The sequence below is a fragment of the Nicotiana attenuata genome, chromosome 8 (genome assembly GCF_001879085.1).
Source record: "Nicotiana attenuata strain UT chromosome 8, NIATTr2, whole genome shotgun sequence".
Taxonomy (NCBI): Eukaryota; Viridiplantae; Streptophyta; class Magnoliopsida; order Solanales; family Solanaceae; genus Nicotiana; species Nicotiana attenuata.
The window spans coordinates 9,003,396-9,029,057 of record NC_031996.1 but is presented as its reverse complement, the minus strand read 5'-3'; the positions used below and the strand labels follow the sequence as shown (position 1 = coordinate 9,029,057).

Genomic DNA, 25,662 nt, shown 5'->3' with positions numbered 1-25,662 from the left:
CAGCAACACGGATTCAATCTCCTCATCTTCCAAGTCATTTCCCTTAATGGCGCACGTATATGAGGTGACGTGTTCGTTTGGATCTGTCGTCCTGTTGCACTTTGGTATCTCAGGCATACGGAACTTCTTTTGGATTGGCTTCGGAGCCGCACTCGGGGGGTAAGGTTTTTGGACAAACCTTTTGGAATTAATTTCTTTCAATACCGGTGGTGCCCCCAGAATCAGGTCGACCCTAGAGTTATAAGTTTCCACCTTCTTATCATTTTCCTCGATCTTCTTTTCCCTTGTCTCGATTCGCTTTGTTAGTTCCTCGAGCATTTTTACGATAGCGGGATTAGCCTCTGATTCTCCTTCATTCGATCTCTTTGGCACCGATTCAGCTCTATGAACAACTTCTTGTGATGGCTCGAGCTCGATCCTGCTTGGTGCACGATTCTGATTTTGCAGTTGTGCTATTGCAGCTTGCTGAATCTGCAACATCTCGAATATCATTCGAAGGCTAATTCCGCCTTCTTCACTGCTCTGTGCGTTCTGATCGGCTGTTCGAGCATCTCTTCAGACGCTATTCTCAGGGTCGACGCCCAAGTTCTCATTAATGGCAAAATGGGAACTGACGTCGATTCGGTCCACGGTCGGAGCTCCATCGGGTATAACTGGAGGTACTCCGTTTCCTAAGGCGGCTATGTTTCCGTTCTCGCCATAAAGACCAAGGCTGTTGTCTGTGTGTGTGGGTGCTACTTGGGAGTTTGACATGTTGATCCTGAAATCAAAGATACTTCAAAGAACAGCATAAAATAATGTGTGTTACGAAAATTGTACCAGGCAATCACTATTATCGTTAGCCCAACGGTGGGTGCCAAACTGTTTACCCTAAAAATCGGATAACAATTAAACTTATAAGTGATTTTAAGGATATGTGATTTCACTTGGCACAAACTGATACATATAAGAATTAATGCTAGGAATTAACAGTAAAACAAAGCAAATCAATGTGATGAACAATTATGGCCCTTGAGCTAATTGCCCTCGAACCAACTGGATAAGCTATTGAAAGTATGAAATGGACAACAGAGCTTGCAAGATATAAAAGCATGATATATAATTCTTTGGTATGCGTGAATGTAAGATGATTACAAATGGTTAGGACCCTCTTTATATAGTATAGGAATCCTATTTATGGTACAATTCTAATTACAAAAGTAAATCCCATGATAGACTAAATGTCCGATCCTAACTCGACATGTGCCGAGATTTCTGCCATGATCCTTGCCTAATTACCAATATCTCAGCTTTCTGTTATTTGACATAGCAGGCCTTCTTCAATCTTGTTCGATCTCTTTCTTGCTTTGGTCTCGGTCACGGCCGACCTCGATCTTCATCGGCCGTTGATCCACGAGCTTATCAATTTGTCTCCGTACCAAGCTCCGATATAACTGGGGCCGGGCCTTGATATTCCGTCCCGACCTCGCTTAGTCGCACAATATCCGGCAAGCCCGATTTTGATCGTGTACAAAAATGAAGAGATATCATGTGGTTGATGTTCGAATATCATTGTTACCAACATAATCTGTATCACAATATTCAATTATTGAGATTGCCAACAAGTTAATAGGTAATTGTCCAATCCTACCAGTCTTTGCCTTCTTCGGAACATATGTCAGGACCCAATTTATCGGAGCCATGATGGCACCCAAACCAATAGTTCGTCTAAACCAGTGATGAGATATCTCAAAAGATAAGAGCATTTATTTTTCCTTTTCAGTGGTATTGCGTCGTCCAAACAAATTTCCAACCACGAATTCGATGTGCGCAGAATGGTAAATTCCTTGAAACTAATATCAACAAGCAGCGTCTAGTAATATCTGCTTGTAGTGACATTTCCTGAGACGACATCAATTGTCAAATCTCCCACAGAAATCCCAATTTGTGAAACCGAACTTCTCTACAACTTTTTACAAAACCACCAACTTTCTGATTTTCTATCAATGATGAAAACAAATATTCTCTTTAAGTTCTTTAAGATGGTCAGAAATCTGTATTCGAAAACCAGAAAATTAGAGAAGTAAAGAATTGTCAGTTCAATAAAGCTAAAATAATTTTCGAGCCAGAAGTTGCTTGTGTGTCCTTAATTAAGGAATTTAATCCCCTCAATGTTGCCTAAGGTTATGGATTAGTTCCTCCCAGGATAGAACCAAAAAACTATTCTATAATACCGACAATCAAAATTACAAAACTTCAGCGAACTCAACAATTAACGGAACAAATCACACTTGACACTAGTATGTTTGTTTTGGAAAAACAGTGCAACAATGTAGAGAAGAGATGAGAAGTTTTTTAGATTTTTCTGTACGTAAAAATAAGGTCAAGTCTCTAAATTTATAGATAATGAACGGGTGCTGGCCTCTTTCATTTCCCATTCACACCCTTTAGAGAAAATCCAACATAAGTTCCATAGTTGTAGAAGTTCGTACGTCTTGCAACACAACAATTTCATATTTTTTGTTTAACATCTTGTAGACTAAGATTACTAAAGTCTGTTGTGTTCGTATTGTTTGTCGATTCGTATTGGGACCTGCTAGTACTTTGTTTGAATAGATTCTCCTCCTGCATGGCTCGTTCATTTCATCTTCCGGGTGGTAGCAGACCGAATTTCTTTTTGTGATTGCTATGTGCAGTGTGTTTGTGTCTCTAGTTTCTTAGAGATAATTAGTCCAATAAATTAAGAGATCGAAGTGGTGAATTTGCATATAATTAAATGTTATCTTTAATTCTTCATCTAAAGTTTTGTCATTAATGCAGTATTCAGTATTTGGGTCAATATTAACAATTGGTGCAATGCTTGGTGCAATCACTGCGGGACGGATTGCAGATCTTCTAGGCCGCAAAGGAGTAAGAATTTGTATTGCAACAATACTAATATACTCCTTGTTCAACTTCCCTCTACTTAGGGTGTTAGATCATTACCTACAATGTTAATTCTTGATGGTTTAGCTTTGGTTTAACCTAAATGTTCCTCTCTAATGTTTACATTTACAAGTAATTTAACTACTTCCTCCGGTCCACAATAAGTGACCAATTTGCTTTTTTATTTTGGTCCAAAATAAGTGTTCATTTATATAATCAAGAAAATATTCAATTTGTTTTTCTAAAATTATCCTTATGGACGTATCCCTAAAAAGTCATTTACTCCTCACATTTGAGAAGAGAAGTACTACTATAACTATGGTGCAACATTTAATGAAGGGTAGTTTAGGCACACTAACTATTTTCGTCTAGAATTTAGTATTTCCTTAATGAGTGTGCCAAAAGTAAATTGGTCACTTATTCTGAATCGAACGGAGTATAAACTTCTTATTTTTATCAATAATGAAATGATTTATAATCACACAAATATCTATAACTTATTTTAGACCACAAGCTTTAAAAGTTTCTTTTTCCTTAAATTTCGTGTCCATTGAAACACCACAACGTAAATTGGGATGGAGAAACTAATACTCCCTCTGTCCAAATTTGTTTGATAAAGTTTGAATTTCGAGAGTCAAACGAGTTTTTCTTTGGTCACGATTTTTTCATATGCCTTAAAATATTTTGAATTATTAATTACTGTCACTATAGTACTTTGTATGTTTGTTATCTCTAAATATGTAAATTTTATTTCAAAAACTTAAAGATTGTGTCCGAATTCACGATCAAAGTTGAGAAGTTTGATCCTAGAAATTCGAATTGTACCAAACAAATGGGGACGAAGGAATTAACTAATTATACATGAGCTAGGTTGTTATTTAATTTGTCAAGATTTTTGTTGTACAAGTGGCAACCATCTGGATATATTGTATTAGAGGAAAGTTCACCAGAAAAGAACTCAACACGTATTAGAGGTGTTCTATTAGATTGTGTATTATTATTATTAATTATTAAATATAATTAATGTTTGTACTTTGTTCAAACGAGATAAAAGTAATCTGGGCATTATCACTATCCTGCCTAAATTGTTTTGCTTTGAATGTTGATCAGGCCATGAGGCTATCATCTGTAATATGCTCTGCTGGATGGTTAGCAATCTACCTTGCTAAGGTTTGTATCCTCTATACAATATCCTGCTTATGTCTTTTAACGTGTCGTGGTGGAATGGTAAAATCCTACTAACACCTCAATAGGTGAATAATTTATATTTATGTCTTGAACTATTCATTTTGTACGCCTTAAAAATATCATGTTGGCACTTTATTCTAAATTCTTCGTTCTTTACGCTTAAAATATTTTATTTTTAGATTTTCTTTTAAATATTTGATTATAATTTATATAAATATGTTATTCTATAATTAAGAATTTGTTGAATTACGATCTTATTTATCTGCATATTTTAGAATGCCTAAATACTAGATAATTTGTACTTTTTCTTGATTTTGTATATTTAATGTAAATCTATTTTTAAATGTCAGTTTTATTACTTTTATTCCCTTTTATGAACTGAACAGAAGAATTGAGGTCTAACTGTAGCAACGCTAATTTCATAATTGTAGGAACCGATGGTGCTATATTTGGGGAGATTTTTGTCAGGTTATAGCATTGGCATTATTTCGTACGTGGTACGCTTTAAATTCTTCCTTGTTGTTTACTTCTTGGATATTCCTAGTCACACATAATTAACAAAGAAATAGGCATTGCACCCAAATTACAACGAAAATATCAATTTGTACTATTTATGAATTTGAATTACCTCCATTAATTTATTGCACGTGAACCTTCATTTAGGTTCCTATGTTCGTTGGAGAGATATCGCCAAATAAATTGCGAGGGGCACTATCCTCTACTAATCAGGTATAAAGAATTTTTTCTGATTCTGTTTCTTTTATTTATTGTAAATTGTCTTTTTAGCTATCGAGGAAAGATTGAAAAATGAGAAGTGAACAGTTGGATTTATATTTAGGGAGTTTTTCGTTCCTATATAATATTTTCAAATTTATTTACCAAGGTAGTCCTAAATTTGTATATTACCCGCTATAACTATCGTTTTCATACAATGCATATACAATCCATTATTAGCGCCTTAAATTAGAGAATTCAGTTACAACTTTTTTCTTTGTTCTCTCCTCTCCTTTTTCTCTATTCTCTGCCATTTTTCTCCATCCAAAACTGTTATTCGCTACTGTGTTAAAACACAAAATCAGAAAACTGTTAGAAGAATAAAAGAAACTTGAAAACAGTAAAGAATAAGAAATATTCCGAGTCCACAATTTGCTTGTGCGTCCTTAAGGAATTTTAACTCCCTCACAAGTTGCCAAGGTAATGGATTAAATCCTCCCAGGATGAAACGGAATAAACCTTCCTGTAACAGTGGCAATACAAACTGCAGGATACCAACGAACTCAAAGAACGGAGCAAAATCTCACTTACGAATTTGAGAGAGAGAGACTGCGAATTAGAATGCAGTATTTTCAGAAAGAAGGAAGTTCTGTAATATTTTTGGTGTATTAAAAACGAAGCTATGCCTCAGAATTTATAGGCAATTATTGGAAGAAGTGTGATGTTTGTTCTGGAAAAGGTGTCTGTTCAGAAGTTTACGCGTCCTGTCGCGGTCCTACCGTGGTTACGCCAGGACCGCGGCCAAACTAGCCTTTTGAATCTGCAGCAGTGTTCTGGCGCGGTCCTACCGCGGTTACGCCAAGACCGCGGCCAGACTATCCTTCTGAATATTCCGAAGCCGAAGCCGAGCCGAGCGAGCGACGACGACGGCGCGAGGGTTCATTCTCTTCAACTCCTTTTTAAGAGCTTTAAGAAGTGATTCTATATATAAGCACACAAATGTAGTTGTCCCTCACCAATGAGGGACAAAGTGCAAGTCAAAAGCTCACTTTATTCAAATTTTCATTTTCCTCCATTTTATTTCCCACCATTTTCAATTCACACTCTTAGACTTTAAAGTCCAATGCTTAAAGTCTTTGAAGCCCAATGCCTTTAAAGTCCAACAATCCCCCACATGAATGGGAATGGCTGTAACAAGAATGATCATAGATGAAAGTTGTGTGATTTGCAAGTAAGGATTAATCGCATCTGGATAAGTAGGTTTCCCTTTGAACTTTTCGTAGTGAACATATGTCGGATATACTCGTTCAATCGGTAGATTTAATATCTTTGAACCGTCGAACTTTAGTGTATACCTAGACAACCATATGTCACACAACCAACCCTTAACCGTCTTGGTTCTCATTGTTGTGTTCGTTTCAGCCATGAACACCGCCTGGTTTCATAAGTGTGTAGAGAATTGGCCTTACAAAATTCTCATTGAAGCGGCTTCCACTTCACACTTACATAGCTGATTCCTAAACGTGTAATCCTTTAGATTGACACTCTTTGATAAATACCACATCAAACTTAGGTAATCATTAAAGAACGTGTAAAGTTCTATCCTTGTTACTGAACATTGTCTTCATCACGAGAAGGGACCAAAGATTTTACTTTGACAATGTTGAACCGGTCAATCACAACTTTGTTTGTGCTCCTTGAACCTAGATCTCGGAACATCCAAAATTCTAGGTAGAGTTACCGCCATGTTGACTTGTCCTCGGCCATAGTCCCATTCCCTTAGATGATTTCTCAACTCCCTCTCTAGTTAAGCCTTTTGTAAGCGGATCTGCCACATTATCCTTTGATCTTACATAATCAATAGTGATAATTCCACTAGAAAGTAGTTGTCTAACGGTGTTATGTATTCGTCGTATATGACGAGACTTTCCGTTATACATAACGCTCCCTGCCCGTCCTATTGCAGCCTCACTATCGCAATGTATGCAAATAGGAGCCAAAGGTTTTGGCCAGAACGGAATGTCTTCTAAGAAATTTTGAAGCTATTCAGCTTCTTCACCGGCTTTATCCAAAGCTATAAACTCTGATTCCATTGTAGAGCGAGCGATGCACGTTTGTTTGGAAGACTTCCAAGATACTGCTCCTCCACCAACAGTAAAAACATATCCACTTGTGGACTTTGTTTCTGTTGAGCCGGTTATCCAATTTGCATCACTATATCCTTCGATAACCGCAGGATATTTATTGTAGTGCAAAGCGTAGTCTTGGGTATATTCCAAATATCCCAGAACTCGTTTCATTGCTACCCATTGATGTTTGTTGGGATTACTTGTGAATCGACTAAGTTTACTTATCGCACAAGCTATATCAGGTCGTGTACAGTTCATGATGTACATTAAGCTTCCCAACACACGAGCATACTCCAATTGAGACGTACTTTCACCTTTATTCTTTATAAGATGATGATTTAAGTCAATTGGAGTTCTTGCACTTCTAAATTCCAAGTGTTTGAATTTTTCAAGTACCATTTTCACGTAATGTGATTGAGACAAAGCTAGACCCTGAGGAGTCCTCTGGATTTTAATTCCTAGAATTACATCGGCAACTCCTAAGTCTTTCATATCAAACTTACTAGCAAGCATACGCTTAGTAGCTTGAATGTCGGCAATGTCTTTGCTCATTATTAGCATATCATCAACATATAAGCAAACAATGACTATATGATTTGGAACGTTCTTAATGTAAACACATTTATCACATTCATTAATCTTAAAGCCATTTGACAACATTGTTTGGTCAAATTTCGCATGCCATTGCTTGGGTGCTTGTTTTAGTCCATAAAGAGACTTAACAAGACGACACACCTTCTTTTCTTTTCCCGGAACCACAAACCCTTCAGGTTGGTCCATGTAAATTTCTTCCTCTAGATCACCATTTAAGAAGGCTGTTTTTACATCCATTTGATGGATTTGAAGATCATACAAGGCGGCTAACGCTATTAGCATCCGAATGGATGTAATTCTTGTTACCGGCGAGTATGTGTCAAAATAGTCAAGACCTTCTCGCTGTCTAAATCCTTTGACAACAAGTCTTGCCTTGTATTTGTCAATAGTACCATCGTCTTTCATTTTCTTCTTGAAAATCCATTTAGAACCCAATGTTTTGTTACCTGGAGGAAGATCAACCAATTCCCATGTATGGTTGCTCAATATGGATTCTATTTCACTATTGACAGCTTCTTTCCAATATTGTGCTTCTGAGGAAGACATTGCTTCCTTGAAGGTACGAGGCTCATTTTCTAGCAGGAAAGTCAGAAAATCTGGACCGAATGAAGTAGAAGTCCGTTGACATTTACTTCTTCTCGGATTTTCCTCATTAGGCATACCATCTGTTATTTCCTCCCGAGGTCGTTTTGACCTTTGGTAGGTCACTTCACTTTCCTTTTTATAAGGATAAATAGTTTCAAAGAATTCAGCATTATCTGATTCTATTATCGTATTAACGTGAATCTCAGGATTTTCTGACTTATGAACCAGAAAACGATATGCCGTGCTATTGGTTACATATCCAATAAATACACAATCAACCATTTTTGGACCTATCTTAACCCTTTTAGGTTTAGGAACTTGTACCTTAGCTAAACACCCCCACACTTTGAAGTATTTCAAGCTGGGCTTCCTTCCTTTCCATTTTTCATAGGGAATGGACTGTGTTTTACTATGAGGTACACGGTTGATTATTCGGTTAGCTTAAGTATAGCTTCCCCCCACAAGTTATGTGGTAAACCAGAACTTATCAACAACGCATTCATCATCTCTTTCAACGTTCGATTCTTTCTCTCCGCAATTCCATTAGATTGTGGAGAATAAGGGGCAGTTGTTTGGTGAATAATGCCATTTTCCAAACATACTTCTTCAAAAGGAGATTCATATTCGCCACCCCTATCACTTCTTATCATTTTGATCTTTTTGTTTAGTTGTGTTTCAACTTCACTCTTGTATTACTTGAAAGCATCAATTGCCTCATCTTTACTATTAAGTAAATAAACATAGCAATATCTCGTGCTATCGTCAATAAAAGTAATAAAATAATTTTTCCCACCGCGAGATGGTGTTGAATTCATGTCACAAATATCTGTCTGAATTAAGTCTAAAGGACTTGAATTCCTTTCAACGGACTTATAAGGATGCTTAGCATACTTTGATTCCACACATATTTGACATTTGGAATTAATGCAATCAAATTTTGGCAATACTTCTAAATTTATCATTTTTCGCAATGTTTTGAAGTTGACGTGACCTAAGCGTGAATGCCATAAAGTGTTTGACTCAAGTAAGTAAGAAGAGGCATTAACTTTATTGATAGGAACTTCTATTACATTTAGCTTAAAAAGGCCCTCATTCAGGTAACCTTTTCCTACATACATATCATTCTTACTTAGTACAACACTATTAGAAACAAAAATACATTTGAATCCATTCTTGACAAGAAGTGAGGTAGACACAAGATTCTTGCGAATTTCTGGAACATGGAGAACTTGGTTTAGAGTCACTATTTTTCCCGACGTCATCTTCAACGCAATCTTGCCAACTCCTTCAATTTTCGCCGTAGACGAATTTCCCATGAAATTGTCTCGTCGGGTCCTGCGGGGGCATAAGAAGAAAATAACTCCTTGTTAGCACAAACATGGCGGATGGCTCCAGAATCTATCCATCATGATTCTGGATAATAGGAATTTTACTAACTGTAGGTTAAATAAAACTGGTACCAAAATAGGAATTTTTTAACAAATTGAGATCCAAAATAATGTCGGGATAAGGAGATTTTTTAATTTTTAATCAATGGCTGGGTAAGGAGATTTTTTTAATTTACGGAAAGGGTCAAAACTACCCCTATCATTTACTAAATGGTTTAAAGTTTTCCTCCGTCCAGCTATTCGTCCAAAAAAGCACACGACGTTAATTCTATTAACAAAATTACCCCGCGACTAACGGCAGAACCTGTGGAGCTTCTATTTAATGAGGTGGCATATTTTTATTGGGCCACGTGGCATTTTGGGTCAGACAGCACATATGGGTTTAGTACCTATCCATAAACCGAACATGCCCTAATTGCTTTACAATTCGGGTTAAAAAAAACCTTTCCGGCTTCTTCTTCCTGCTCTATTTCATACTTCCATGGCTTCTATGGTCTACCCTTTTCCTCACTCGTATCTTTTCTTCTTCGCCACTTCCAAGATCCTCGCGAACAGATTGTAGTACAAAAGATGAGGGCATAAAGCACTGAAATCATAAATTTAGTTTGATACTTGAAGAGCTTTGAGTTACAAGTAGATATATGGACTAAATTTCTATCTCCAGATCCTCAAGCTCTGGGAACTGACGACCCCAAAGAAAATGAGAATTGGAGAGAAGGGGGGTGCCGGATTATCCTGCCTAACTGGAAGTGAATTTGTATGGGATGATCCTATAATTATAGTAGTAGTAGAACTGGACGAATCCGTTTCTCCACTTGAGGAAGGGGAGTCAAAAAAATGCGAAAAAAGAGCAAAATGTCTGTATGACCATGACCCTTTCTTAATAAATAAGAAATTAGTAGCAGATAGAGTATCCGTATTAAAATATGTATTAAAAATCTTACTATTATCTGAAACATTGTGTCTTTCTCTCTTTAAAATCTTTTTTTTTCTCTCTACAAGTTCAAATGGTTAACCCATCGGAGGATTCCTCGAATTTTCCTTCAACAACAGCCCAAATCTCCGGTAAACGATGACAAAAGTGTTTATTTAGTTTCTTAACGATGAAATCTCACATCCCTGTTTTTGCCCATTCCTCATGCAACTATTTGTTTATATAAATTAACATAAAAGTAAAATAAACAAAATAAAGAATTGAATTCTCTGATTTTGCTTTCCCGAATTGATTTTTAGTTTTGGGTTCTATCCAATTCAGCTAAACCCGAATTTGAACGCATCAGATAATGAAAATGTTGAAACAATTGATGCTAGCTTTTTTAGTTTTACTCAGATTCGTGTTTGGACAAGAGTGTCATGTGGCCCAATAAAAAGACGTCAACACATTAATTTAAAGGTCCAGCTAGTCTGCCGTTAAACGTAGGGATATCTTAATTAATAAAATTAACATTGTATGTACTTTTGGACTAATAGATGGACGGAATGTGTATTTTTGGACTAATAGATGGACAGAGGCTATAAGTAAACCATTTATCAAACAATGGGGTAGTTTAAGCGCTTTTCCCTTTAATTTATAATATTGGTCTCATGGTTTTTGACTCAAACTTACGCAAAAATACTAAATTAATGAATATATAACATGTGTTTTTTTATATATTTTTTATTTTATTTTTCACCCGGTGTCCGATATCCGCATTGAAATTCGATTATATTCGGATTCGCACCGGATAGCCCATGTCTTTTACATATACTATTATTACTTAAAGGTGATTTATTTATATTTTTATTTACATACTTTTTAACCATGACAACCTAATGCATTTGGTGAAAATATCGATTGTGGGTAAATAGTTTCCGTCACCCAAAAATAGGAACGAAATCCACCATGAACGTAATAAACTTTAACCAACACGCCGACTCTTTTGTTTATTATGAAAAAAAAAATTGAGAGAAAACATAAAAATGTATTTATGACATTTTCTACTATTAATAAATAAATCTGAGTAATAACTAAATTAAAGTTTCTTCTTCTTTTCTTTTCCTCAATCGGTAGCTCTCAATTGTAATTGGTTTATCCGCCGTCTACGTGATTGGTGCCTTCGTCGGGTGGAGGATTCTAGCTTTACTAGGTAATGTTATCATCCTCGATAATCTGCAATGCTCTTTGTACCATCCTTTTTTTTAAAAATCTTAAATTTCTTAATAATTTTTCAGGAGTTGTACCATGTGGCCTGCTGTTTTTGGGTCTCTTCTTCATCCCCGAGTCTCCAAGATGGCTGGTAATATTTTTTCTGTGCCTGTTTACATTTAAACGTTCTACATTGTTATTTCTTTTTATTGGAGAAAGAATTGAATCTTTTTTCTTTAATGTTAATAGTGAAATCTATAGTTGAGAATATATTTTAGACTTGGTAGAGACTTCTTCTTTTACTACTATTATTATTATTATTATTATTTATTATTATTATTATTATTATTATTATTATCATCATCATCATCATCATCATCATTATTATTATTATTATTATTATTACTGAATATACTACTAGGCAAGGTGATCATGCCAAATTATGTCTATAAAAAGGACTAAGCGATCCTTGCAAATATAATTCAACTTATAGTCTAGAGTCGAAATCTTCAGAAAACTAACCTATCTATTATAATCTTCACTATTGCCAAGAGTCAAGTGAATCAACTTTCCGAATTATCAAATAATAATCTGAGATTTAAACTAGTACTTTCAGCTAATATAATGCGGGAAATTAGCAATAAATTAGACGAAGAGTTGTTGTCAAGATTAAGGAGGTCTAGGCTTCCTTAATTGTCAAATTCTTTTTGGCTGTGTTAGCTATAACTTCGCAAATTATTCTCTATGGATTGTGAGCACTAAACTTAATGCAGTCATCTGTCGATCAATCACAATATTATACTAGATGTATTCTCTCGAACTACTCTAGTAAGCTATTTTAACAACTCGCACTAATCACGTTAAAGTTTCGTAATTTTAAAACCTTCTTTTAAACCCAAAGAATTAATCTCTCAAATACCAAGGAGTGATATCGTTCAACAACAACCTAAATATGTTCTTTCTCATGCAATACACACCAAATGGGCACAATTAATTGAGGGCCCTTCAATTAACTAAGATAAGCACATAGTTGAACAAGAAAAGAATTATAAAGATACATATTACCCCTGCCTCCAGAAAAGGCACCACTAAACCCATCGAAATGACGTCGTCTCTTATTAGAACCCTTCCCCCTCACACCATCTCGATCCGCTTAGCAACATTTGCAGCCGTCTGAAAGGAAATATCACCCCCGGACTCCTTTGGCCATCTGTAGCCTGATAGTGTAAGTGAGTCCATCATTAAACCTCCTCTCCCTCTCAGTAGGAAGCAAGACAAGGGCATGACGAGCTAGATCCACAAAACGGGTCTCGTACTGTGTAACAGTCATACTGCCCTGCTGGAGATGCTCAAACTACCTGCGGTAATCCTCTCTTAGTGTGATAGGGAGGAACTTCTCTAGAAATAGTTGTGAGAACTGGTCCCAAGTAAGTGCAGGCGACCCAGCTGGTATGGTCAACATATAATCTCTCCACCACCTCTTGGCGAAACCCGTAATCTGAAACATAGCAAAATCGACCCCTTTGGTCTCAACTATACCCATGTTCCGCAGCACCTCATAGCAACGATCAAGATAGTCCTGTGGGTCCTCAGAAGATGCACCACTGAAGTTAACTGGAAAGCGCTTAGTAAACTTGTCCAATCTCAATAGGGCCTCACAAGACATGGCGGGCCTGTCACGGGCCTGTGCCGCAACAACTGGCTGAACTACCCCAACTGGTAAGACTGCTGGAGTCTGATACTGGGGAGCTATCTGCTCTGGAGTGTGAGTAGCGGATGTCTGTGCTCCTCTCCCAGCCTGAGAGACGATTGGTGCCACTGGAAATGTACCGGCATAGGCCACACTCTCTATAAGGCCCACCAAATGGACTAGAGCATCCTGAAGCACTGGTGTGGCGATGAACCCCTCCGGAACCTGAGACGGTCCAACAGGTATAGTCTAAGCTGGAACATCCCATCAAAATCTACCTGAGGCTCTACTACTGGTGTTGTTGCTTGAGCTCTAAGCTGAGCTCTGCCTTTGCCTCTGCCTCGGCCTCTGGCGCGACCTTGGCCTTTGGTGCGACCTAGGCCTCGACCTCTGCCCCTCGTAAGAGCTGCCACTGTGGGCTCCGACTGCTGTCCAGCTGTAGATGCAGTATGTGTTCTTTCCATCTGCGAGAGAACAAGAATAGAAGAGTTAAATAATCAATGATAGAATAAAATCGCACGGCAGAATAGAGTAAAAGTGAAATTGTTCCTAAACTCCATAGCCTCTGGAAGATAAGTACAGACGTCTCCGTACCGATTCTCCAAACTCTACTAAGCATGTTCATGACTCGTGAGACCTAGGCAACCTAGTGCTCTGATACCAACTTGTCACGACCCGAAAATTCCCACCTTCGGGACTGTGATGGCGCCTAACATTTCACTCGCTAGGCAAGCCAACGTTAGAGTAAATCATATTCCATTTAAATGATTCAAGTAATTAAAAATCCATTTAAACTGAAATAAAAATGGAATGATGTGCGAAAAGGAAAAATATCCAAAAATATCTAAGTACAATCCCGGATGTGGAGTCACAAGTGCACGAGCTACTAGAAGTTCTACAAATAGAGTCTGAAATAAATACAACTATTTTGAATGAAATGAATAGTAAAAAAGGAAAGAGGAATGGGACTTCAAGGTCTGCGGACGCCAGCAGATCTACCTCGAGTCTCCAAATGTGCTAATCCGAGCTGATGAACCTCACGTACAGTTGGGACCAGTACCCAAATCTACACAAGAAGTGCAGAGTGTAGTATGAGTACAACCGATACAATGTACTCCGTAAGTGCCGAGCCTAACCTCGACGAGGTAGTGACGAGGCTATGACAGGACACTCACATACTTTAACATGTATAAACGTAGATATATGTGCAACATAGTAACACATAAAGATTTAATATGTAAAATTGGGAGAGGGCATGCGAAAGGGGAACAAGATACGATAACCACAATAGGAATGACAACATAAGATAGCCAAATAAATCATCAACAATGAAAAGGGATAAACATAACGAATAAAGACGGCATGGCATCACCCATCGTGCTTTTACTCAACCTCACCATGAAATGATAAATATGGCATGGCATCACTCTTCGTTCTTTTACTCTCAACCTCTCCATGAAACGATAAATATGGCACGACATCACCCTTCGTCTTTTACTCTATTTCTCACTATGTATTAATCAATAAATGCAGCAATAAACGGCACGACATTACTCTTCGTGCTTTAACACTCTCCCTTACCATATAGTAATGAATATAAAATTTTGGGAGATAGAACAAGCAAGAATAAATCTTATGTCAATAATGGTTCCAAGATACCAAACCTCAACTTTCAAAAATACTCAACAATCACAATTGGTTCATAAATACGGAAAGAACAATCAAGTAAGTAATAAACTAATCTAAGCATGGATATCGTAATTAGAGAAGGCAATAAAATATAAGGAAACAAGTCGCACCAGCATGCTTTAACCCAACAACAACGCATAAGTATTCCTCACCTCACATATACATTTTACACACATTTAAACATGTAGCAAATAGGCAAACAAGTCCTAATCCCTCAAGTCAAGATGAACCACGACACTTACCTCACTCAGCAGTCAACTCAAAGCTCTATTGGGGCCTTCCCTCTAGAATCCGCCTCCAAACCAATCGTATCTAACCACAATCGACTCGATACATCAAATAATGCTAAGAGAATTAATTACACTACATAAAGTTAGGACTTTTATACTTTTCCCATAAATTCAAAAGATGTCAAACCCAGGCCAGCTTGATCAAAACCCGAGATTCGGACAAAAACCCTTTACCCATTGACCCCCGAGCTCGATTATGTAATTAGTTTCGAAATCCGACCCAAATTGAGGTCTAAATCTCGAATTTGCAAAATTCCCCAATTCTTCCTAAATCCCTAGTTGTCTACCATGGAAGAACAAAGATTAAGGCTAGTAATTAATGGGTGATGATAGAAATGGAAGAAAATGAGTTAAAGTATACTAACCTATGAATTGGTGATAAATTTTCTCTTCAAAATCGCCTCTAGGCCGAGCTTTAATGGAAAGATGGTGAAAAATGATGAAATCCCATTTTTGAAATGTTTTAAGGTCTGTGCGTCAGGTCTTCATCGCGTTCGCGAAGGACCTACCGCATTCGCGAAGCACATCAGCCAAAATGGCCTACACGTCCGCGAAGGCTGCTCCCCCCAGTTCTTTGCGTTTACGAGCGAATGCTCGTATTCGCGTAGAAGAAAGCACTGACCCCCCTTCCTAGGTCCAAAGCCTACGCATTCGCGAGAAGCTGGTCGCGTTAGCGAAGGGTAAGTCCCCCATTCCTCCGCGTTCGCGACCCAGCTGTCGCGTTCGCGATTAAGGAAATCCACCTCCAGCCCAATTTACTCTTCATGATCGCGGGAGTATCTTCGCGATCGCGAAGAAGAAAATACCAGATGACAGCAGAAGCTAAAGAAAACCAGAATTTCTAAGTCCGAAACACCCGTAGCCTATCTGAAACTCACCCGGGCCCTCGAGGCTCCAAACCAAATATGCACACAAGTCCAAAAATATTATACGAACTCGCTTGCGCGATCAGAAGACCAACATAACACCCAGAACTACGAATTGGATACCAAATCGAATGAAATTTTCAATAAAACTTAAGAACTTTCATTTTAACAACCGGACGTCTGAATCACGTTAAATCAACTCCGTTTTGCACCAAATTTTGCAGAAAAGTCTTAATTACCGTAATGAGCTATACCAAGATCTGGAACCAAAATCCGGATCCGGTAGCAACAAAGTCAAACTTCGGTCAAACTTGAAATTTCTTTAAACCCTTAAACTTCTAATTTTCAACAAATTGCGATAAATCAAGCTAGGGACCTCCAAATTCGATTACGGGCATATGCTCAAGTCCCAAATCACGATACGGACCCACTAGGCCATCAAAATATAGATCCGGGTCTGTTTGTTCAAAATATAACCGAAGTCAACTCAAATGAGTTTTAAGGCACGATATCACATTTTAATCAATTTTTCACATAAAAACCTTCCGAAAAAAGACACGGACTGCACGTGCAAGTCGAGAAAGGCTAAAAGGAGCTATTTGCGGTTACGGAACACAAAATTAAGGGTTAAAGCTCTAGATGACCTATCGGGTCATCACATGTCATCACTCGTATCTATTATGAAGTTAATTATGATTGTAAATCATAGATATGCCTCTATCTACTTCCCTGCATTAGTTCGCATCTCAACAAGTAAAAGGAGAAATGAAGAGAAAGTAGTGTGTTGGAGCAGGCTATGAATGGAGAAGAAGAAGAATTTGAAGCAGCTCTAAGAAAGCTAAGAGGGAAACATGCTGACATTTCATATGAAAGGTCCACTATACAAGTACGTACATATACATACATGTGTCTCTATATAGCTAGCTCCATCTTTCCATTTTTCCACTACTACAAGACTAGCTATTGTACTAACACGTACGAATGAATGATGAATGATCAATTCAATCCTTTGTTCAACATAAAAAATGAATGAAACGACTTACTATTTAGTGTTTGGTTAATCTTACAGGAGTATTTGACCATTCTTCAAACGCTCCCCAAAGTCACCTTTCTAAACTTGTTCGACAGATCCAATTATCGAGCAGTTATTGTAAGCATCCCAACCCCTTAATTATTTTTTTGTTTTTTAAAGCTAAAATTACTTATTTTTCCTCTTCTTTATTTCTACCTTTAGATATCTGTTGGGTTGATGGCGTTCCAGCAGTTTGTGGGAATTAACGGAATTGTTTTCTATTCTACTGAAATTTTCAAATCAGCAGGTATGTTGTAGTTTTAACTAGGCAAAATACATAAATGTCCCCTTCAAGTTGTTCACAACGGTCATTTGAGCACCTCAACAGATCCTTTTACCATTTTAACACTTCAAGTAGCTATTAAATGTATCAAGTAAATACCCGGCCTAGTCATCCCATCTCGCGTGTGACACACAGTCCGAAACGCGCGTTGCATACCAAATTATGTTTTTTTTGTTTTTAGAATTAATTTGAAGTGGGCTCCAAAACTCCAACATCTTCTTCCAACCATTACAGAATCAGTTGGCCATTATCGCCGCCTTCGCCACCACCGTGACTGTCAAACCCACATTAGCAAACAAAAATTTTCATCAAATTAAAGCCAATCATTAACCAAAAAATTGTTAAACTCATAATTCATGAATGAAATCTCAGTAGAATTACTTCATCCATCCATTTTAGAAAGATGTAAAACCCGGTTGCTTGAATCAAAAAATCAACTAGACACCAATTCAAGAAAAATTTACCCAAGAATTTAGAATACTCTACAAAGAATAATAATTAAAAATCCAAGTTTTGAATCAATGAAATAAGAGAGAGAAGAATGAAGACCAAAAGGTAGAGAGATAGAGGTCGCCCGATCTGCCGAGCTTCGTCAACAAGGAAAAGATCAGAAAGGTTGGGATGAAATTGGTTAGTTGGGGTCTTTAATTGGTTACTTGTATAATAAGAAAAAATTGGGATAAAATAAAGGGAAAGTAGAAAGGGGATGATGAGGAATATTTGGGTGGGTGGGGGGTGGGGGAGAAGAAGATGAATGGAGGCAGTCTCACGTTAGGTTAATAGGAAATTTTTTCTTTTTTCTTTTTTGCTTTAAATGTGTTTATTTTTTGTTAATTACATTTATCAGATTTTTATGTACAATTTATATGTGTCATTTTCTTATTGGTTAATTTGATAAGTCATAGGCGAGTGTAACTCACCCATATGGTCTGTTGGACTCGGGTGTTCATGAGGTTTATTTTTTACTGACTATAAGTGTTAAAATGGTAGAGGGGTCAGTTGAGGTGTCTGGCTGACCGTTGAGGACAACTTGAATGAGCCGTTTGTGTATTTTGCCTTTTAACTATATTATTGTTGTTATTGTTGTTTGTTGTGGGGTCGCTGTTGCCATCTTCCACTAATTACACATGATTTGATGTCAGGTTTTAATCCCAGACTGGGAACGATACTTTTTGGTGTTCTACAGGTTTCTGTTCTCTCATTTCTAAAAATAATTATGAAAGTTCTTTGATAATTTTCTAAAAAATGTAAATGTAGGTTTATTTTTCTTTCAGGTGGGAGTCACTGCAGGGGGTGCACTTTTGATAGATAGAGCTGGTAGAAGACCCCTTCTAATGGTAAATATTTACAGACAAAAAGGCTGTTGAAAATTAAAATCTCCCTAATCCATACTCCCCCCTTGAGTTCAATTTAATTAAGAATCCAAAACTCCCATTTCTAATACTAATAATAGTATTTCTTTATTTTTCAGATGTCTGCGTCTGGTTTGCTGTTGGGGAATCTACTAATTGCATTTTCATTCTTTTTAAAGGTTAATTAATGTTATGGTTACCGTGAGTTTTTATTTCCCCTCTCAACTTATTTATTTTTATAAGTATATAATGTTGTTTTATTTTCTAATAGGCTCATTCTGTGGCACCAACTCTAGTCCCCAACCTTGCAATTCTTGGCGTTTTGGTAAGACTTTGATATACAAATTTCATTCTAGTCTTAAGTAATTACCCAAAATAAATAAATTGAACATCTCGGTTTATTTTAAAATTTGTATCGGGTACAGGTCTACATAGCCTTCTTTTCAATAGGAATGGGGGCAGGTCCTTGGCTCATTATGAGTGAGGTAACATTAATTGAAATCAAGGTTTATGTTATTTTATCTTATACTCCCTCCGGTCCATAATAAGTGACGCATTTACTTTTTTATTTTGGTTCAAAATAAGTGTTCATTTATATAATCAAGAAAAAATTCAATTTATTTTTCCAAAATTACCCTTATGTACGTATCCCTAAAATGGTATTTACTCCTCACATTTGATAAGAGAAGTAAGTGCTACTGTAAATATGCTGCAACATTGAATTAAGAGTAGTTTAGTCACACTAACTATTTTTATCTAGAATTTAGTATTTTCTTAATGGGTGTGCCCAAAGCAAATTGGTCACTTATTGTGGATCGGAGGGAGTAATAATTAAAATCAGCAAGCTATCCTTTTTATACAAAGAAAAAGAAATATGGTCTTAATTAACAACCTTTTTATTATATGTGCAGGTATTTCCATTACATGTAAAGGGATTAGGTGGAGGTTTAGTGACATTGATGAATTGGTTTGGTTCTTGGGTTATTTCTTACACCTTCAACTTTCTCATGTTGTGGAGTTCACATGGTAATCCCATTCAACACTTATTTCTTTGTCTGAGTTTCTTTTCCAAAAATATAAAAAAAAAAAAAAAAAAACACATACTTATATTTCAGGAGTTAATGATCGATTCTCTTGTTTGATTAAAATTTCTTTGAGAGTAATAAACTGTCAAAATAATTCATATCTCAACCAACAAAAGGATTTCTAGCTGCTTTCATTAAATATACTAGTCTTTCGTAATTACAATTATTATGAGTTTAGGTACCAAAGAAACACTATATTGTTCTTTGTGTTTTATCGGATACAAAAAGTAGTTTAATGCACAATTCTTTTCAATGGAAAAAAAGAAGAAGAAATCACTCTTATATTTTTACAACGGGAAATCATTAGATTGGAAATGGAGTCTAAAATATTAGTTGATTTATATATTTTAAGTAGTAAATTGAGTAAGATGTTACAATTCTTAATCGATCAAAAGCTAGACTGAAAGAGAAAACATTATATTTAACTTACATTTGATTAGTGGTAAAGAAACAACTACGAAGAAGTGCAGAAATTCATCAACCAATTTTAGCCTATATTCTTTTTCTTATATAATTTTGCCTATTTCGTATAAAATTTGAAACATCTAATAGAGTATTAAGAAGAGTATGTGTTAGAAACTGATTTTGTTCATGTTTATCATCACAAATTTAACATTAAAGTGAAAATTTAAAATTCTATCGTTGATGTTTAAAAGCTTGAAAATTCATAAATGGAATTTTTAGGTTTATTGAAATTTTTGACAAATTGATGATTGAAGCTCATTGAGAATGTCATTTTGAAGTTGTAGTTAAATATTTGAAACTTGATGATATTTTTCGTAAGTTGAAATTTATAGGAGATAAAATCCAATTTTTATATACAATATTATAAAATATTATACTAAGTGTTTTTAATATTGTATAATATTTTATACTAGGTGTATAAATACTCGTGCAAAAAATAATAATAATAGTGGGCTATGTAGCTGAAAACTTAAAAACATGACCATATAAATGAGACGTAGTAGGTTGGATTGCACTTTTGTGAAAATCTCTCTTAGTTAAATTGATTTAAATCTAAAAACTTGGTACTTGTAAAATAACATTACAGAAGCGAATCCAAAATTTGAAGTTTATGGATTAGTGGGTTCACAATCAAATCTATAGATATTAAGCGGATTTCTTAAAATAAATACGGAAAAAACCTAAAAATGCCACTCAACTAACATAAATGGCCTATCTATGTCATCCCTTAAAAGGTCGCCCTATTCATGCCACTAACGTTATACTTTTGGCCTATTTATGCCACTAACGTTATATTTTTGGCCTATTTATGCCATTGTCGACTAACAGTTCCATTTTTTGATTTTTAAATAATAAGAATTAAATTTTCGACCCCACCTTTGCCACGTGTCTTTATATTACCGGTTCTTCTTTACTTGACCCTACATTTCTTTCAACCCTGATTATGTATAATTATCCATGCCGAACCCGATAAAATCCAACCATCTTTTAACCCAACCCCTAATTCCTTGTCACGACCAAATAAGATCAGTGTTCAAAAGTATAACGTTAGTGGCATGAATAGGGTGACCTTTTAACAGATGGTATAGATAGGCCACTTATGTTAGTTGAGTGGCATTTTTAGGCCTTTTCTTATATAAATATAGAGTTTGGACAAAAGCTGCTAGGTTCACGGGAACCCACAAGCTTAAGGCTAGATCCGCCTGTACAATAACAAATTTTTTGAAACGGTTAAAATAGAAAGAGTGTCATACAAATTGAGATAGTACTAAGATGTAGAGAAGGCTTGATTGACTAGGTGTTGCTTTCAGCTCATCAGATATTAGATAATTATATAAACTCATAACTGTATGAGAAAATACGTTTGTTTTTTAAAATACAAGGCGATGGATAATGTCATTTTCTCTTCTTTTTTTCTTTATATGCAGGAACGTTTTTCCTATATGCATTTGTTTGCCTACTTGCTACGATCTTCATCTACCAAATGGTCCCTGAAACAAAAGGCAGAAGGCTCGAAGAAATTCACGCTTCACTCAATTCATGAGCTGAAAGTAATCAAGGAGGAAAGAGGAATTTGATTTCTATTAAAAATGCGACGCTTACATTTGGCCTCATAATATTTGGTCGAGTGATAATTTTTGAAGAAATTGGAAGGAATTGAAAGGATGTTGCACGCCAACTAAGTCTGTATAGTACTAGCATTGAAAAATTAATACCACAAAAAAAAAAGGAAAAAGAATTGAAGAATTAAAGATATCTTCTTCGATTCACTAAAATTTCTTAGAATAAATCAAAGTAAAGTTGTAATACCCTTGCCAATTATATAATTGATTGTACTAATTAATTATGAAAGAGGTGTTTTACATGTGGTTGAATGCTAACTTCTGATTTTGAGGGTGTTTGATCATATTGGATGTTGTCCGGGAAAGATTAAATTATATATGTGTCACGACCCGGAATCCCACCCACGGAACTGTGATGCCGCCTAACATTTCACTTGCTAGGCAAGCCAACGTTAGCTAGATCTTTTACCAGTTTAAACAATCAAAAATAAACCATTAATGAACAATAAACCGAAAAAGTCTAAGATGGAACAATAGAGTACTAATGACGATATCTAAACATCTCCTAGAATCCGGAGTCACGAAAACATGAGCAACTAGAGTACTACACGTATGGTCTGAAGCAAATACAACTTTTTGAGACTAGATAAATAATAGCATAGATAACGAAGGGGACTTCAGGGCTGCGGATATTGTGCAATTATACCTCAAGTCTCCAAATGTAGCTGAATCCGAGCACAACACCACTAGACGCTGCTGGGATCAGTGCCAGTATCTACGCAAGACGTGCAAAAGTATAACATGAGTACAACCGACCCAATGTGCTCTGTAAGTGTCGAGCCTAACCTCGACGAGGTAGTGAAAGAAGCTATGACAAGACACCTACGTAAAATCATGTGCAAATATATACATAAAGCAACAAAATAACAAGTAGAACAGTTAAAATATTAACTAGGAGGGGACATGCAAAAGGGAATATTATAAGAGCGACAAGTATGAAATCACCAAATAATATCGTTCCGATATGAGCAACATTGCAACCAAGTAAATCACCAATCCAGTAATTAAATGAGGCAATGTAATAAAGATGGTACGGCATCACCATTCGTGCTTTTACTCTCGTCCTCACCATGTAATATCATAAATAAAATGGCACGGCAGCACCCTCTGTGCTTATATTCTCAACCTCACATGATATGATAATGATGATAAGCAATCAAATTCATGGCATCACCCTTTGTGCTTTAATCCTTACAACCATTAAATAGATGATAATGTATGAAAATAAGGCACGACAACACCCTTCGTGCTTTTCACTCTTCCTCATTAAGTAAAAATACAAATTTGAATTAACAATGCAAGGCGGGAAGCAATTTCACTTCAATTATAATGCCATGATAACAAACTCAACTTTTAAGATTTCCAACATCTTTGAAATAAACAATAAATTCGAGATGAATAATCAAAGAAGTAATAATCTAACCTAAGCATGGAAAACATAGTCAATGAATCAATCCAACACAAAGAAGCAATTTGCACCCACATGCTTTAACCCAGTGGCAACGCATATATTCTCGTCACTTCACATATACGTTGTACTCACACATAATACACGTAGAAAATAGATCAACAAGTCCTAATCCCTCGAGTCAAAGTTAACCACGACACTTACCTCGCTCCGCAACCAAATCAAGGCACAACCGCATCATTTCCTTTATAATTAGCCCCCCAACCCAATCAAATCTAATCAAAATAGTTCAAATAATTCAAATTAGGCTTTAGAAACTACCCACAAGTGAAAAAGATTCAATCTCTAATGAATTTGAAAAAAGTCAACAAAAGTCAACCCTGGGCACGCTTGGTAAAAATCCGAGATTCGGACCAAAACCCGATTACCCATTCACCCCCTAGCCAGGTTATGTAATTTATTTCTAAATCTGAACTCAATTTGAGGTCTAAATCTCAATTTTATACAATTTCCAATTTCTACTCAAATCCCTAATTTCTACCATGAAAATCCTAGATTTGATGTTGAAAGCACATCAAAAGTAATGGGTAATTGAAAAGAAATGGATTAAAGTTGCTTACTAATAATTTTGAAAGAAAAATCTCTTGAAAAATCGCCTCTAGAGTGTTTAAGGTTGAGAAATGGTGTAAAATGAGGTAAGTACCGATTTTTTCGTCTTTTACCCAACTGCAGCTGTCGCATTTGCAAATAAATGCTTGCAAATGCGAGACAAAGGTCGCAAGTGTGAACCCTGCCTTAGAAGCCCAGTAGTCGCAATTTCGACAACATGTTTAAAAATGCGAACAACCCCCCTCGCAAATGCGGTAAATTACTTCGAAAATGCGAAGCTCACACATCAGAACACTGCATCACAAATACGGCCTTAGATAGTTCGCAAATGCGAACTCATTCCTCGCAATTGCGAGATCACCCTGCCCAGGAGCCTGCTCGCAAATGCGATGTCTTGATCGCAAAATCAAGGCTCTCATTTTCGAGCCAGAACTCGCAAATGCGAGATGTGGAGACCAACACCAGAAACAGGAATACACCAGCTATAACATTTCATCTAAAACTCATATGTAGCACCTCAGAAACACACCCGAGCCACTCGGGCTCCAAATAAAACATGCACACAACGCCCAACACATGCACACAAGTGTAATAACATCATATGATCTTGCTCGCGAGATCAAAACACCGAAATAACATCTAGAACTACGAATCGACATCAAAATGCATGAAATTTCAAAGAAAACTCAAGAAACTCTAAAATCACAATCAAGTGTCAGAATTCTATCAAACCAACTCCGATTTATACCAAATTTTGCAGACAAGCTCCAAATAGCAAAACATACCTATACAAAGTCTCAAAATCAAAATCCGAATCCTTTAACCATAAAGTCAAGCTACAGCCAAACCTAGTAAATCTTCAAACATTCAAATTGTTAACTTTTGGCGAAACAAGTGAAATCAACCTAGGGACCTCTGAATTTGATTTTGGCCATATTCCCCAGTCCAAATCATGATACGAACCCAACGGGATCGTCAGATTATTGATCCGGGGTCGTTTACCAAGAATTTTGACCATAGTCAACCCTAGCCTCATTTTTAGTCAAAATTTCTATTATCAAAATTTCATATAAAAACTTTTCGAAAAGCGGCGAAACGGAATATGCGTGCAAACCAAGAAACATCAAATAAAGCTACGAGAGGTCTCGGAATGATGAAATTAGGACAAGTACCCAAAACGACCTACCGGTCGTTGCAATATGTGGGAATTATTATGGTTTTATTTTGAATTCATTGAAACAAGAAAGAGAAATAGGCCCTCCATCAAGCTTTACGGTTCTGAAACGGATTCTATAATTCTAGTTAGGATCTTAGTTATAAGGGAACTATCAACTTCGACAATTCCAGTACTATAGTACTGGTTTTGACACCATAGGCACATGCTATCCCTCCTTTATGCTAGATGTTATGTCGTCATATCGGATGCCACTACACTTGTATCTCAAGATAAAATAGCTTGAAACATAAGAGGTAAGGGGTGAATACTGTCAAATTTAAAAATCAGTTGACCAACTAGGATATTAATCGACTATTTTTCCTATAGAAACTAGGTTAGAGCAGAATAACAATGAAGAGAATTTAAAAAAGACAGAATAAGTGAGGCA

At 36.4% G+C, this 25,662-nt stretch overlaps 1 protein-coding gene across 1 annotated transcript; it reads left to right on the top strand.

The window, feature by feature from the left end:
- Positions 596 to 22,293, top strand: LOC109231468 (sugar transporter ERD6-like 8). The gene is made up of 17 exons (XM_019397129.1): positions 596 to 659; positions 2,783 to 2,889; positions 4,015 to 4,074; positions 4,524 to 4,589; positions 4,756 to 4,821; positions 11,553 to 11,628; positions 11,714 to 11,778; positions 16,956 to 17,048; positions 17,232 to 17,312; positions 17,397 to 17,481; positions 18,660 to 18,703; positions 18,792 to 18,854; positions 18,989 to 19,048; positions 19,141 to 19,194; positions 19,295 to 19,354; positions 19,781 to 19,895; positions 21,847 to 22,293. The coding sequence occupies exons 1-17, from the start codon at positions 596 to 598 to the stop codon at positions 21,960 to 21,962; spliced, it is 1,275 nt and encodes a 424-aa protein (XP_019252674.1). The 3' UTR covers positions 21,963 to 22,293.

Bases quoted from the DNA above. Each gene is read 5' to 3' on its own strand.
- LOC109231468 (XM_019397129.1), top strand. From the start codon at position 596: ATGGCAAAATGGGAACTGACGTCGATTCGGTCCACGGTCGGAGCTCCA. The intron at 660-2,782 runs GTACTCCGTTTC...CTTCATCTAAAG, and splicing joins TCCATCGGGTATAACTGGAG to TTTTGTCATTAATGCAGTAT. The intron at 19,049-19,140 runs GTTAATTAATGT...ATTTTCTAATAG, and splicing joins CATTTTCATTCTTTTTAAAG to GCTCATTCTGTGGCACCAAC.